The sequence below is a fragment of the Syngnathus scovelli genome, chromosome 19 (genome assembly GCF_024217435.2).
Source record: "Syngnathus scovelli strain Florida chromosome 19, RoL_Ssco_1.2, whole genome shotgun sequence".
Lineage (NCBI taxonomy): Eukaryota > Metazoa > Chordata > Actinopteri > Syngnathiformes > Syngnathidae > Syngnathus > Syngnathus scovelli.
Window position 1 is genome coordinate 3,132,761 of NC_090865.1, and position 15,136 is coordinate 3,147,896.

At 41.5% G+C, this 15,136-nt stretch overlaps 1 protein-coding gene across 1 annotated transcript; it reads left to right on the top strand.

Annotated features, from left to right (window-relative positions):
- The first annotated feature begins 851 nt into the window (after positions 1 to 851).
- myo1g (myosin IG) lies at positions 852 to 15,130 on the top strand. Its single transcript, XM_049751660.2, has 22 exons — positions 852 to 1,054; positions 1,632 to 1,840; positions 1,905 to 1,998; positions 2,085 to 2,250; positions 2,339 to 2,392; positions 2,465 to 2,560; positions 2,642 to 2,758; positions 2,828 to 3,034; positions 3,099 to 3,244; positions 3,333 to 3,447; positions 3,516 to 3,686; positions 3,895 to 3,965; positions 5,706 to 5,780; positions 5,857 to 5,989; positions 6,305 to 6,471; positions 6,543 to 6,750; positions 6,999 to 7,222; positions 7,290 to 7,434; positions 8,722 to 8,826; positions 9,171 to 9,284; positions 9,835 to 9,992; positions 14,857 to 15,130. The coding sequence occupies exons 1-22, from the start codon at positions 960 to 962 to the stop codon at positions 15,017 to 15,019; spliced, it is 3,033 nt and encodes a 1,010-aa protein (XP_049607617.1). The 5' UTR covers positions 852 to 959; the 3' UTR covers positions 15,020 to 15,130.
- Positions 15,131 to 15,136: the final 6 nt, after the last annotated feature.

The following is a 15,136-nucleotide window of genomic DNA, read 5'->3' on the forward strand; positions in this document are numbered from 1 at the left end:
AAACTCTAAACATGGCTTCAATTTTTCTAATTATTATTGTGTTGTTTGACACTTACAGATATCCAGCAGAACATGGAATGGTAAGATTTTTTATTTGATTCTTTTTATTTATGGCTGCAGACCTTCCATACAGACTGAGCATGCAACTTGCTCTGTTCTTCGTGCAAGAGTCTGCTAGAAAAATGTGGGAGGCTGTTTGAGGCTCTGCTATGAAAATGTATAGCAGGGTTATAGGTAAACCTCCTACAGATTATTTATGACCCCCCCCAAAAAAATTAGAATCTACTGTTTGATCATTTCTGTGATTACTAATGTCCATGAGTTGGCTTTATGTGATGTAGTGCCCTCTAGTGGCAAGTGCAAAGCAACATTCCATTATATCTTGTTTTCAAGAATTTCAATTTTGGATATTTGTAAAATCTGTATAATTATATTTACACAATTTGTTTCCTCCCACTTTTCTTTTCAGAAACTGGTTTGAAAGGCTCAGCGCATCAAAATATTTTATGGCCTGGAAGTCAAGTTGTCTTGGATGCAAGTAATTTGCCTGTCTTCAGCTATTAGCATTATGAGCAATAATTTGTAAATATTTAATTTTTATAGGAGTTACAGTGCATATATTTCTGTGAAGCTGAATAAAAAAGGGTTCTTTGAATTTATCGAGTGGTCTGGGTTTTTTGGTTTTCAACACTTGTCAGAACGAGAAGCAGAAGTTATGTTCCTCTTCAAAGATAGCCTCTCACTTTTTTGATACTATCAATGCGCTTGAGGCTACAGGATGACTGACAGGATGACGTGGTGCCGCTTGCAGACTTCTCGAAATGAGTAAATCGCAGCCACGCCTCTGTCGCCGCTCAGAAGTCAGCCGTACTTCTCTCTTTTTTTTTTTTAACGTCACTTTCTGTTCCCTATACGTCTATCTTGAGTTCTGATCTTATTTGCTGAATCCGGGCAAAAGGATGGCAGAGATGGAAGGCCTCGAGTTTGGCAAGTCAGACTTTGTGCTTCTGGATGAGGTGACCATGGAGCAGTTTATGGACAATCTCAAATTGAGGTGAGTACTGTTAGACTGAGGAAGAGGAAGCGAGTGATGTAAAAATGTTCATTGTGTCACTAATGGCTTTATATTACCTATTTTGTGAGTTTTAAGATAATTTTTTGCATGATGTGCAGCTCACAACATGACTTTTGGTTATGATGTTTATTTAGCGCCATCTTTCTTTTAAATGTAAAGTGCATCAAACTAATTTTGCATCTTAAGTCGGACCTCTACTAATATCAACATCCTTCAGTGTGAATCTGCAACTGAAGCCTGTGGAACCTTAAGCAAAATTAAAAACATAGTGTCTGCTGTTTTTAGTCAAGCAATTTTAGATTTTGTCACCACTATCAACTCAACTTAACCCGCCAAGAGATTCAACAATTGGCATAAGTTTCATTTCCTGCTTTCAGTGTTGTGCCATTTCCTGGCAACACAGCACGAAACTATAGGTTGAAAAGTCAGGCAAAATTTCTCTGAACCTGTAACTAGGTGCAGCTCTGTTATTTTTATTTTATTTTATTTTATTTTATTTTATTTTATTATTTATACACATGGGATGTAATTTGAATGTCATGTTTGATTTGTACAGGTTCATGAAGGGTCGGATTTACACCTACATCGGCGACGTGGTGGTTTCCGTGAACCCGTACAAAATGATGGACATCTACGGGAAAGACGCAATCGCCGCATACCGTGGTCGTGAGCTATACGAGAACCCGCCTCATCTCTACGCAGTGTCCGACGCCGCCTATAAGGCCATGAAAAGACGAGCCAAAGATACTTGCATTGTCATATCAGGTCAGGATTTAACTTTTTTTTTTTTTTTAACAAATATTTTAAGATTGTGAAATGTGGCTTGTAGGTGAAAGCGGTGCCGGGAAAACCGAAGCCAGTAAATACATCATGCAATACATTGCGGCCATCACGAACCCAAGTCAGAGAGCCGATGTCGAAAGGTTAGCAGGGGATCAAATTGTTTCAAAGTATTGATTTGTTATATTTATTATAATTATTTCTATTTTTCTTATGCACATCAATCAAGCGTGAAAAGCGTTCTACTCAAGTCCAACTGTGTTCTGGAAGCTTTCGGGAACGCCAAGACCAATCGCAACGACAACTCCAGCCGTTTCGGCAAGTACATGGACATCAACTTTAATTTCAATGGTGACCCCATGGGAGGTCACATCAACAACTACTTACTGGAGAAGGTGAGAGTGGCCGCTAGTTCTACTCGCTTATGATGTTTTCCTTTAGTTCATTTTGTTTTTCTTTCCTTTTTTTTTGGATGACCTGAAGTCCAGAGTGGTTCACCAGCAAGAAGGGGAGAGGAACTTCCATGCATTTTACCAGGTAAATTTTCATCTGCACAAACCGTTCATGCTAGCAGAAGCAAATCTGATCACCCCCCCCCCCCCCTCTCAGTTTTTACGAGGAGGATCGACTGAAACCATCGCCTCGTTTCACCTGCAAAATGATCCGAGTGTTTATGTGTACACTAAGGAGGGAGCCGCGGCCTCTGTGAGTTGATTTCATTTATGCTTCACTTTTTTTTTCCGTCATAATGAATGAATGAAATAAAAAATATTTCTTTTTCCGTAGACGTCGAACAGCGATCAGTCAAGCCACAAAGCTGTCGTCCATGCCCTGGAAGTGATTGGCTTTTCCAAAGAGGAAATTCATTCAATTTATCAAATTCTAGCTTCCATCCTCCATCTTGTAAGTTCTCCAAAAACAATATTGCCCTTAACATGAATTATTGGAATGCATTTATTTTTTTTATTTTAGGGTAATATCCAGTTTAGGAGTGATGGTGAGAATGTTGAAGTTTTGGACCTTGAAGCTGTGAACCACATCGCAGAATTGATGGGAACAGACGCCGACAATGTCGTGAAGAGCTTGCTGTTTCGTACCGTGGCCACCGGCGGTGGCGAGGTCATTAAGAAAGGTCACACGGAAGAAGAGGCCTGCTTTGGGCGGGATGCTTTTAGCAAGGTACCTTATACTAATTGATTAATTAGCTATCCAGTTCGATGAACTTGCCGCTTTTTCATTATAGGCTCTCTATGAGAGACTTTTTGGGTGGATTGTCGGACGCATCAATGACGTCATCGAGGTCAAAGATTACAACCCGGCGCTTCATGGGAAAAATACCGTTATTGGTGTGCTGGATATTTACGGATTTGAGATATTTGACAACAACAGGTTGGAGTATTTTTGCTCTTTCAATATAAGATGATGATTAATTGATGTTAATATTGCTCGGGTGTTTGTTAATTTTTTTGGGGGCCAGTTTTGAGCAGTTTTGCATCAACTACTGCAACGAAAAGCTGCAGCAACTTTTCATCGAGCTGATCCTCCAACAGGAACAAGCCGAATATAATCGAGAGGGTATCCAATGGCAACATGTAAGGGACAGAAAATTAACATATATAATAAAACAATCATTTTTATTCATCTTTTTTTCCATACACAGATTGACTACTTCAACAACCAGATCATCGTGGATCTCGTGGAGCAGCAGCACAAAGGGATCATCTCCATTTTGGATGAAGCTTGTCTCTCTGTTGGTAAAGTCACAGACACTGTTTGCCTGGACAGCATGGACGTCAAACTAGCCCAACACCCCCACTACACATCCCGAAAGGTGAGCTTCAAAATTATACACCTTTGTTTCAGATTTATTTTTAGATGAGGCAAATTTATAAACTCAATCTCAATGCAGTTTTAAGTTTCTGCCACAAGAGGGCAGAGTTTCTTTACTCTGCCTTCAGTTTGGGCTAAAACCATCAAATAAAAAAAATATTTCACATTTGCTGGCTCAAAAGTGACACTTTTCACCTTTCCATTTACAGCTCACCCCTACTGACAAAACCATGGACTTCCAAAAGCACTTTCGAATCCGCCACTATGCAGGAGACGTCACGTGAGTTGCCCATATAGAGTATTTAACCTTTGTGTTTTGGGCCGGGCTGGAAAATGGAGGCCGGGTTCATGAGTATAATCCACATGATCCTATTAAGAGGTCAGTCCAGGACATTTGCAGCAGAAACATTTTAGTAGTTTTATTACTGTTTGATGGGAAACTAAAAGCGCCGATGTCGCATCCATTAAATTTGATCAGACTTTATTCCAGCTGTGTCTACATATTAAATGAAACATTGATATGGTGCAGGATGTTTGGGATCTAAAATCACAGTCTTATTTATGATTATTTTACATTTACAACAGCTCTGGCTGCATGTCTTTAACTGCTCCACTTGTTTAATGCGTTCACTGATGTACAGTAAATGTCAGCGAGGCCAGATGGGGCCTTTGGCCATCAGTGCGACTGTGGATTTGGTTTCAGAAGAATCACAGCGGTCACGTGTACTGGCCTCAATCTTGAGAGGGGAAGGGACATTAATATATCACGAATGGGGGGGTGAAGGAGATGCTTTGAGTTGAGATAAAAAATTGTACAAAGAAGTGAAACACTTGATCATAAATATGGACTGTGATGAATCTTCGTCTCTGTCGGCCACAGTTTGACAGGGTCAGGGCCATGTCCAGGTCACTCCCCATGATACGTCACTGGTGCAGCCCACTTTCCATCTCATCTCATCTGAGTCAAGCTTTACTCTGTCTAAATATACCTTCCACCCCTTTGAGAACACAATACCCATCCACCCCAGCTTCCTGTAAACACACAAGCTTTGACCTACTTCACCCAACCTTTTTTTCTTTTCCCCTCATGTTTACCTGATGAATCCTTTGCTCCTTCAACAAACAGAGAATGTGTCTGGCTGAGTTGTGCTCCCCTCAGGTGGCTAAGGCGGGAACACCAGAAGGAGCAGCACAAAAGCTGAGAAGACTGGAACGCATTAATGTCTTTCCTATTTATTTTAATGAGGAAAGATGATTTGAGATACAAACTGTCCAATCTTATGCAGTTAAAATCTCACATTTATGTCAGCTGGGGCTCCTCCTTCCTCTGTGCCGACCTTGACCTTCACTTTCCTCAGTTTAAGCCGTCGTCTCATCTCCAGAGAGCATCTGACCTTATCCCTGCATGTCCTCTACAATCTACCTGTCCTTTCAAGTGAATGCCACGACTTGTTCTCATGTGCTTCTTCTTCTTCTCTCCTACCGGAAATGTGTGCTTCCACCTCCACTAACCTTTCCAAAGTGATTGCAAAAAAAAGTTTTCGGGGAGTTGAGGCTTGTATCGGTAAGTATGCGGCACAAATGAGTGTTGTCACATTTTAATAATTTTTTTTTCTGAATTTTCGTAAATTTGCATAACAGAGCTTTCTCACTGCAGAGTTAATGAAAAATAAATATATATATTTATTTTGCATACACCCCAGCTGGTTTGAAGAACATCTTATGTAACTCCTGCTGTGGAGTGACATCATGACCTCTGATGCTCAGAAAGCCACCCAAACATTTTGCAAGAAGCAGACGGATTAAATTGGTTCACTTTTTTTTTTTGCCACCTCGAGAGTTGCGTTCCTGTTTTGTAAATCTGCTAAGCGTTTCTTTTAATCCCTTGAGTCGGCTGGAACCAAGTCGTGAAATCACTCACTAGGTAATGATGTCTAAGTTGTGTCTCATGTCCTTTCATTTTATCATCTTGATTCTTCTTCATCTGAATAAATTTTACCCATAAATTTTTTTATAACAGATATTCCGTCGAGGGTTTTTTGGACAAAAACAGAGATCTACTTTTCCAAGATTTCAAGCGCCTCATGTACCACAGGTACCAAACACGCCAAGTCTCCTTTTGACCCATCTGTCTTATTTAATACCAAATTTTGCTCCCCTTGATTTTGAAGCTCCAACCCGGTGATGAAGGAGATGTGGCCAGATGGTCAACTCAGCATCACGGAGGTCACCAAACGCCCGCTTACAGCAGCTACACTCTTTAAAAATTCCATTGTGGCTTTGGTGGATAAACTGGCCTGCAAGGTACTTCCTCTTTCCACTTCTCTAAACACAAAGTATGTCATGTTCACTGAAGACTCTAAATTGCTGGAGTCAATGTGTCTTGCCACCTTTTTGGTGAGTCACTGAGCTATTCTGAGCGTGCTGACGTATGACTGCTGCTCATCATCATGCATGTACATTATAGCCACGGCAATTTTGTCCTTTACTGCGTTTAAAGGCTAGCATATCGCTTGACCTTATCATATCCCGCTGTGAGTATGTGAAAGTGTCTTAAAGATTTTTCTGCACCTCCTTAGCCAGGCTTTTCAAAGTTGACCCACCTTTGTGTTCATGCAGGAGCCGTACTACGTAAGATGCATAAAACCAAACGAGTTGAAGTCCCCGTTGTTGTTTGATGATGCTCGCTGCCAACATCAGGTGGCTTATCTGGGTCTTCTGGAGAACGTCATGGTGCGAAGGGCGGGTTTCGCCTACAGGCAGCCCTACGCTCGTTTCTTGCAGAGGTAAGAGACATTCTGAATGGATGATGAGTAAAAAAAATTAAAAAAATCCAAACAATGCAATTTTACCCAAGGTATAAAATGACATGCGAATACACTTGGCCCAACCACCTGATGGATTCCGACCGGGATGCGGTGGAGGCCATCGTCAAGCAGCACGGTTTCCAGGACGACGTGGCGTACGGTCACACCAAGCTTTTCGTACGGACGCCTCGATCTCTCTTCACTTTGGAACAAGAGCGAGCTGCCGTCATCCCCATCCTGGTGCTTTTCTTACAAAAGGTCAGCCGTGTTGCCATTGCTTCACTGTCACAACTTTGGATGAATCTGCCTGCTTGAATCTTCATCCTCTATAGCAGTTATGTGGATAATTAATGAGATACAGTTACATAAAAGTCAATTACTTATGATAAAATTACCATCGCCTTTCTTCTCCTGATGACCTAGTTGGATGAGTCTACAGAGAAGTCTTTCCTGAACTGGAGCACTCATGGCGCAAACTGTCTCTCTCCATTTTAAACTTCACATAGGTATGGCGGGGAGCTCTCGCTCGTATGAGGTGCCGGCGGATGAGGGCCATTTATGCCATCATGGGCTGCTTTAAGCGCTACAAGGTCAAGGCCCACTTCCGAGAAGTCGAGCAGCGGTTCGCCAATGTCAGAAACATGGCCGACTACGGAAAAAGCATCGAGTGGCCGACTCCACCTTCCGCTCTGACACAGTTTCACATCATCACAGTCATGTTGCATCGCAGGTCAGAAAAGGTGTTTCTAGTTTTCTCACAAAATTGGGCAATCATCAACAAAACATTTTGATTTTAGATGGTGGGCGAGACAGATGGTGAAGAAAATCCCGCCGTCAGACATGCTTGAGATTCGAGCCAAAGTCGCCGCTCTGACTTCTCTCGGCGGGGAGAGAAAAGACTGGGGCTGCAGTCGAGCCTGGGAGAGAGACTACTTATCCAACGTAAGGAAAATATGGAGAAAGATCTATAATCAGTGATGGCACTCAACTCTGAAGGGCCGTGATTGCAATGAGCGAAATTTGAACTCTTGTAACTCTACATGTAGCGCTGTAATGACCAGGATTGAAATACAGTAGCGTAGTAGGCCTCAGTGTTCATCAGAAATCACACCATTGTATTCCAAATTATTGAAAGCCATGGTAATATTATGTGCAGTTTGAACATAAATACTGTGCGTGGATATAGGATGATAAAAAAACCAGACTTAAATGATTTAATTAAAATATATTGCATATTAAAACAACTTTGGCAGAGATTCTTTTGCAGACCACTAGAGGGGGCCTATCAATCACTGCTCTTCGATGAGTTTTCTTGAGGCCTTTTGCTGAATCCTGTTCACATCCTTGTGACTTGAAAGACAGCAACGATGAAAATCCATTTCATGACATTTTCTAATTCCACGTGTGCTTTTCTTGCTCAATGGAATCTAAATGTCTTTTGACACTTAGCAATAATCTGTTGTGAATTTACGCATGTGACAACTCTAGCAAGTAAACAATGTGACTGAGGCACTTGTGAGCCGCCCCCCCCCCCCCCCCCCTCCAATGAATCCCACTCTCTGTTCTTTTCGCAACTAATCCGAGCTTGTTTGCTGGCTATAGTTGAGGGAGCGTGAGCATGACTTCAGCACAGTCCTGAGTCACTCCTCCCATGTGTCTGAGATGGCTCGTGATTCCAAAGTATCGTTCAGGCCGCCGACTTCACGTGATTGGGCTTAATTCTACAAAGACCAATCAAAGCGGTACTAATACAAAATAAGTTGGGGTCGGAAGCAACTGATTGCATTTAATAGAGAAAATAATCCTCCAGATATAAATTGATTATTAATATTAATATAATAATTATTATATTATTTATAATTAATATAATAATGAATATATGGAGCTCATTATTATGTTTGTAATGTGTATGTTGATGTACGTTGTGTAATTTTTGTAAGTTTGTGCCCCTGAAAGCACGACAAAAATAAATAAATAAATAATATAATTGGCTGCAGGGAGAGAGGCAATAAAATTCCCCATTACTGTCTAAAGACTCTCGCCAGAATTATCAACCCAGCCGCATAAGCATCATCTTGGGCAGCTGCTGATGTTCGCTATTATGGAAGCCAGTCAGTCTAAGACAATATAAGAGCACTTTAGTTTTTTGGGACTGCATGCCATTACACTGCCCGTCTTGTTGCTAATGAGATGCATTTTCAAAATAATACCCGTCTTTGATTCCTGCAGGTGCGAGACTGCCCTCAATCCAGTTCCGCCTTCACTCACTTCTCCCGGGAGCTGAGGAACAAAGACGAGTACAGTCAAGTTCTCTTCTCGGGCTTCTGTAGGAAGGTGAAAGAATCGCGTTTGGTTGCTTGAACAAACAGATTTGCAAATTGTGCATTCTCGAGTGTCCGAAAAAAGTCAAATAAAAGCAGAAGGAAGAATCCTAAGTCAGCTGAAGCCCTGTTTTTTTTTTTTTTATTTGCTGAATTTGCTTTTATCATCTCCCAGTGGATAATATGCTGCATTTTTCCATATCAAGGACAATGGAGAGTACGGACACATAAATCGAAATGCTGCTTTAAAATTCGATTCAATTTGTTTTGTGCTTTTGCATTTGAGCCCATTCGCAAACATTATGCAAGTGATATAAAACTGGACCTTTTTTTTGTTTTTTTCTTCTGCCCTTTTAGGTGAACAGGTTCAACAAAAGCACCGACCGCGGCTTACTCATGACGGACAAGTATTTTTATAAATTGGAACCAAAAAAACAATTCAAGGTCCTAAAGAAAATTCCTTTGGACACTGTAAGTATTAAAATCCTTGATTTATACACATTATTGATAATGACAGGTTGAGATTTCTTGTCTTCATAATAAAAATATGCTTCTGATGTTCTTACACGAGAAGTCGGTTCTGTCTCATGCAAATGTCGAGTCCTGTTTTTGTTACCTTGACGACCGGGGTTGAGCTAGGCCCTGGAGTGACTACTCGGTGCTCCAAACTTAGCGACTGTTTCTATACTTAGCAACTATTATTATGATTCTTTTTTACTTTTCTTTTAAAGCCATGAAAACAAACCTAGCAATTTTTAGAGACTTCTGAAGACTGAAACTGCCTTCAGAGCAGGAGATGTTTTCCCATATAGCATAATATTAAAAAAAGATTTACACTATTTCAATGCACAACAATCTTGTGAGCAATTCAAATACCCGTAAAAGCTGCAAGAAAGCAGCACCGGGTCGTTAAAAAAAATCAATTATTCAAAGGTTTGACAAGGCAGAAACATCAATCTTTTCACAGTTGACCCCATTATTGGAAAAATAGCGTCACCGGGTTTTATGTTTATATTCACAGCTAACAGGATTGAGCGTGACTAGCGGAGGAGACCAGATGGTGGCGCTGCACATATCTTCGCAGGACGATTTTCTTCTGTGTGTCCAATACGGGGAACTCTGTCCCAACCAGGACCGGGTCGGCGAACTGGTGGGAACCTTGGTGGACCACTTCACACGGTCAGTGGTGCTGTTCGTTTTATTTTGAAATTCAACTCTGTCCTCTTTTCCTGTTCAAAGGCCTCAACTAATAAATGTCACGTAAGCAATATGCAAATCATCTTGTTGGTATTCATCACTGTCATGTGTGCACACCTGTCGTGAATTACTGCGGCGGAATGACATTTATTTATCGCATCCAAATGTGAACGTTGTTTATAGATGAGATTACAAGCGCTGGAAGATGCGATTTTTTTATTTATTTTTTTTCCCCCACCATGCAGATTGTTTCATTGCTTGGCCTCCGGCGCTGGCGCGAAAAGCGCTCGCACGTCGTTATCATCGCTACATAAACGAGCTGACTCCCTCGTGACCGTGTTATTTGACTTTTTATGTCTTTTCGTTGTCTGGGGGGCATTTGTGAGGCCCGATTTGAGATGATCCTATTTTTTTTTGTTCACTTGGGATCATTGCAGCAGCTGCATTGCTCTTTTTCTGGAGCCAATTTCACCCCCCCTCCTCCCTCCACCTTTCTTGCCTTTGTGGGCACCATCTGTGGTGAATGAAGAAGGTCGTGACCCTTGATTAGGCTGCTCAGCAAAAGAAAACTTAGCAAACAAAGTCCGAGCTGGACAAAAGAAGATTCCATAATGTGAGGAGAACATGTGGCAGCTGAGATGCGGGGTTGTATAAAATTGGGTCACTGAAGGCATCATTTTAAGCGTGGCTTGGAAGTACGTGGTGTTCCCTCAGTGAATCCTCCACACGTCGCGTGTCCCACAGCATGCATCCCATCACCTCTGTCTATCTGTCTCTGGCTTTCTCTTCCTATCACCTCGTTTCTCTTATCACCGTGGCCCAGAATGGCAGCACGCTGTTAGAAATAGTGCTTGTCTCAAGGAACAGTCCATACTAAATTTAACCGTAGGGTGCATTGTGATCGCATTCCCCAAGAACGAGATACTGCCAAAAAAACAATCACTATCATTTATGAGTAGGATTCCGCGATCATTTATCCTGAAGACCAAAGTGCTGGTTCAGCATTTTTTTTTTTTTTTCGGAAGATGACAGAGGGAATTGGAAGTGACAGTTACAAATAAAAACGTCAAAATACTGCATTAATTATTAATTGCTAAAATTTTAAAGCAGGGCACGTTATTATTTTTTTTAAATGCAATACCACCATAGATGATAAAAATTTAATAATAATATACATAAATAAAATGTGTACAAAATAATAAAAATACTGAAATAAATTAACCAAAACTAAATTTGGGTACTACAAAATTGTATCTCTAAATATCCTTTTCCTTTTGAGAGCATGACGAATGGACGTCTCGTGTGCTGGTATGTATAACGTGTGTGTGTGTGTGCGTGTTGCAAAGAAGTGGTGTGTATTGTGGTGATGGGGGAGTGTCGTGGTTTGAACTTGTGGACCATCTGCTGGGACAGCTGGGAGAGTATGAGAAGGCTCAGGGCAGGATTTAGACTATGATCTGTCCCAGCCGAGTAGACAAGCTCAAGTTCGCTGTTTTAAAAAGGTGATTTGGGGATTTTGGTCATTCCATCAACTTCTCCAGCATTCCAGTCTCTCGTAGCCTCCCCAAGCTCCGTCTCTCATGTTCTAAATGATCATTTATGAATATGGATGATGCCTTTAAAGTCATTACCATCTTCTGGGTCAACCCTCCCTTTCCTGAGAAACCCAATCCTACCTCTGAGCATATGTGAGCCATCTTGTTATGTGGTTGCCCACATGCTGCTCGCTTGGTCACCGACAGACTTGTTGATGTCTGACCTCTTTGGCTGACCGGCACTTAAAGCGGACGTGGGCGAATATCCTCTTTTCAAATGAACTTTTTCGGCGAACCTACTCTTGAAATAGCCTCCTCTGTTTCTTTGCTCCCCCCCTCCCCTCTCTGCCATCCCTCCAATCCCACTTCTATCTTCTACTAGTTCCAACTTTTGATTTAATGGATTAGGATCAGTAGTAATGCGGTTTTGATCATATGGTGAGTAACCATGGCAACAGCTTTTATAACTCAGGTGGAAGTAAATAGTGAGTAGACTGACCTATTTCTTACTCTCATCAACTTGGTGGGTCATGTGAAGCAAATTATACAATTTGATTCATATTATTTTAGACCACACAGTCTCAAATGCACAACTAATTTTATGAATACAATTTCTGTATTCCGACGCCCCAAAATAAAACATCTTGGCTACTGACCTCGAAGCAATTTCCCATTTCAAAGCACCTCTTTGTGCATTTGATCGGCAGTCATGCACTAACTCTACCTCAGACAAACAAATTGGCACAACGATGACGTGCGGACCGAGTAAGAACTGACCCAACTGGCTCCGCTCCGACTCGGACACTGAGCACATGAGCAAATAAACTGAATCAAAACAAAGCTGTCATCTGCTAAAAATTTCAGCCCACAAAAAAAAAAATCTTGAATCATCTGCAATCAACAGATCAACCACAGCACGTGACCCAATCATGCGGCCTCTTATTCAATTTTCTGTCCTCTCAAGATGACTCAGATGTCGTCTTAGATTTAATCTCTGCTCTTCAGAATTGATCAACCACGAGGAACACGTCACACTCGATGATACTTAGTTAATGATTCAGTGCTTGTGCAAAAACATGTCACTGGTCACAGTTTGCTCCACGTGTGACTCATTTTTTTTTTTTCCCAGAATGCCGCAGATTGTTTGAATTGATGAATGACGCCAATACTTGGTAGGTGGAACGGAAATGCCTTGGTGATAGTTTCGAGGGCAAAGTGGTGAACTAACTATCCTTTTAAATTGAAGACATTTGAGGTGTTTGTTGCCGAGTGGCTTTCCAACTGCTCAGAGGAAAAAGTGACAATGAAAGAAAGGCAGGAAAGAGTTTTTTTCTGTTTAGTTTCTTTTGTTATGACGCTGCAGGGCTTGACCTGCCTCACATTTTGTTTCGCGCTGTCAGTTTCGTGACGTGTTGATTCCCTCCTGAGACCCAATTACACCTGAAGAAGATGACATTGAATTGAGACGTAAAGTTTGGGGAGGAAACAGGCAACACACAAAAAAAAAAAAAGATTGATGGAGTGTCTGATCTGTTACAGTTTGGCGCATTCTGTCAAAATGTTCTAGATCTGTTTAGATGATGTCATCAGTCAGCGGGACAATTGGGAGTAAACGTCATAACACAAAGAATCCACACAAAGCAGCTAATTTACAATTTGTGTGGGAAGATGAAGAATTTATTTGATCACTTTGATTTTTATCGGCGATGCCGCATTATCCTGACTCGACATAAAGCTCCGAGTTGATCTGATTGGTCCATAAAAGGACAAACGACATTAATAACACTTTGGCAACCTGCTCGCTGGCTACGCTTGGCCACACATTGGCGGGCCAGGCGCTAATAAAACAGCCAGTGATTCCTCCATCATGGAGGCACCAGAGGCACATATTCACATTGTATTAGCTGCACTCGGCTTCTTAGAGGCAGTGACAGGGGAGAAAGATGGAGGCCGGCAGGCTTGCAAGAGGGTGAAAGAGGAAGATAAGATGAAGAGGTGGAGCTGGTGGCAGCGGGAGGTCTGAGGTGCCGTCTTTGCACCCCAAATCTGTCTCCGCCGCTGTCTAGGAGGCGATAAATTATTCAACTGTTGTCTGGATGTGGACTCAGCTCAGCTCAGTGCAGGTCATGTTTGGAGAGAGAATAGATTCAGTCCTGTACAAGCGATTCATTGTTTGCATCATAGTCGCCACTGCACTTATTATCTATTTCAGCTAGTTTTATTTTATTTATTTTAGTTTTATTGATTTTTACTTAATTTGAATTTTTACTTGAATTTTTCCAATCATTCACTTCCTCTCAAACATGGCTATGTGAAGCCCTTTGAGACTGTTTGTGATTTAGGGCTATACAAATAAACTTGACTTGACTTGACTTGAAACACAACAGTCATATTATGGCCCATTATTTATGAATGAATTCCATTTGATGAGCTGCCAATTGGGGTGTTTTGCTTGCGAGCTGATCACATTCACTTTTGTCTTTTATTTCCAACACCGTTCCCAACACCTCCAGTTAAATGTGTAAATGTGTACGTCAAAGCGACCAACTGCGGCGTTCACACTAAGCAACAGTCTGAATTTGTCCATGTTGTTGACGCACTTCCCAAGGAGCAATTACGCATGACATGACCACTCACCAGGAGGGGAGGAGGTTTTAATTTATAAACACGTGGGATCTAATAGTGGAGGCGGTATCGACGTTCTAATTGGTTCTCTCTGCAATCTTGTTGGTACTATTAGAATTTCTTGGTGGGGGGTGTACCTAATAGACTGTCCTTTCCATTTTGCTCCTCTGCTGCCACGATAAGTAGGTTACATATGATGTCATTTTTAATTATAATTCACCTTTTGAAAATGTGAAGCTTCTGTCTAAGCTTATCTCAGGAGAAACTGACTCCGTTGCCAATCTGGCTTATTTGCGTGAGCCAATCCTCGTTATCAGTCACCGAATTCAAAAAATAGCTGGTCGGCATGTGTTTCAGAGAGTTTTTGAATTTGAAATAAATGCAGCCATTGATGGAAAAGGGAGAGCGTCGTTGGGATGTCGAGGGATACAGTAGAGGATTCATTAGGATAGGGATGCTATTGAGTTTTGTGTCGTGCCAGTTTGTGTCTGCCACAGGGGTGGGTGGGGGCGGTGGGGGGGGTCCCTGAAGGCCAACAGGAAGCAGCGACTTCCTGGATCATCTTAAACTGACAGTGCTGCTGTCAAATAAGGATAAGTAGAATATAAAATATGAGCCAGTCCAGTGACTTGACTTAGGAAGGTAACAGAAAATATTGACAGCCATCATATCTTTTTGTCTTTCAGTGTAAGAAAAACACCGTTCGCTGTGAAGGTGTGTCCGTCCGGCATGCGGGTAAACATGCGAGGCAAACCCAAGACCGTTACCGTGGAAACCAAGGCGGGCCAAACTCATGCTGATTTCAAGAAGAGCAAAGATGGTTTTATTCTTCTGGTTCCGGTCAAGTGAGAGAGTTATTTCATCCTGTCATACAACACAAATTTTATAGGTTTGAGAATTTGAAAAATGCTTTCTTGGTAACAGAAATAAAAGTTAACAGAATAAATTATTCAAACAGTTTATGTG

What these genes read in the sequence shown, in the direction of transcription:
- myo1g (XM_049751660.2), top strand. Translation starts at nt 960, where the DNA reads ATGGCAGAGATGGAAGGCCTCGAGTTTGGCAAGTCAGACTTTGTGCTT. An exon ending in ACTTCCATGCATTTTACCAG is followed by an intron (nt 2,393 to 2,464) that starts GTAAATTTTCAT and finishes CCCCCCTCTCAG; the next exon opens with TTTTTACGAGGAGGATCGAC. An exon ending in AGAGAGACTACTTATCCAAC is followed by an intron (nt 7,435 to 8,721) that starts GTAAGGAAAATA and finishes TGATTCCTGCAG; the next exon opens with GTGCGAGACTGCCCTCAATC.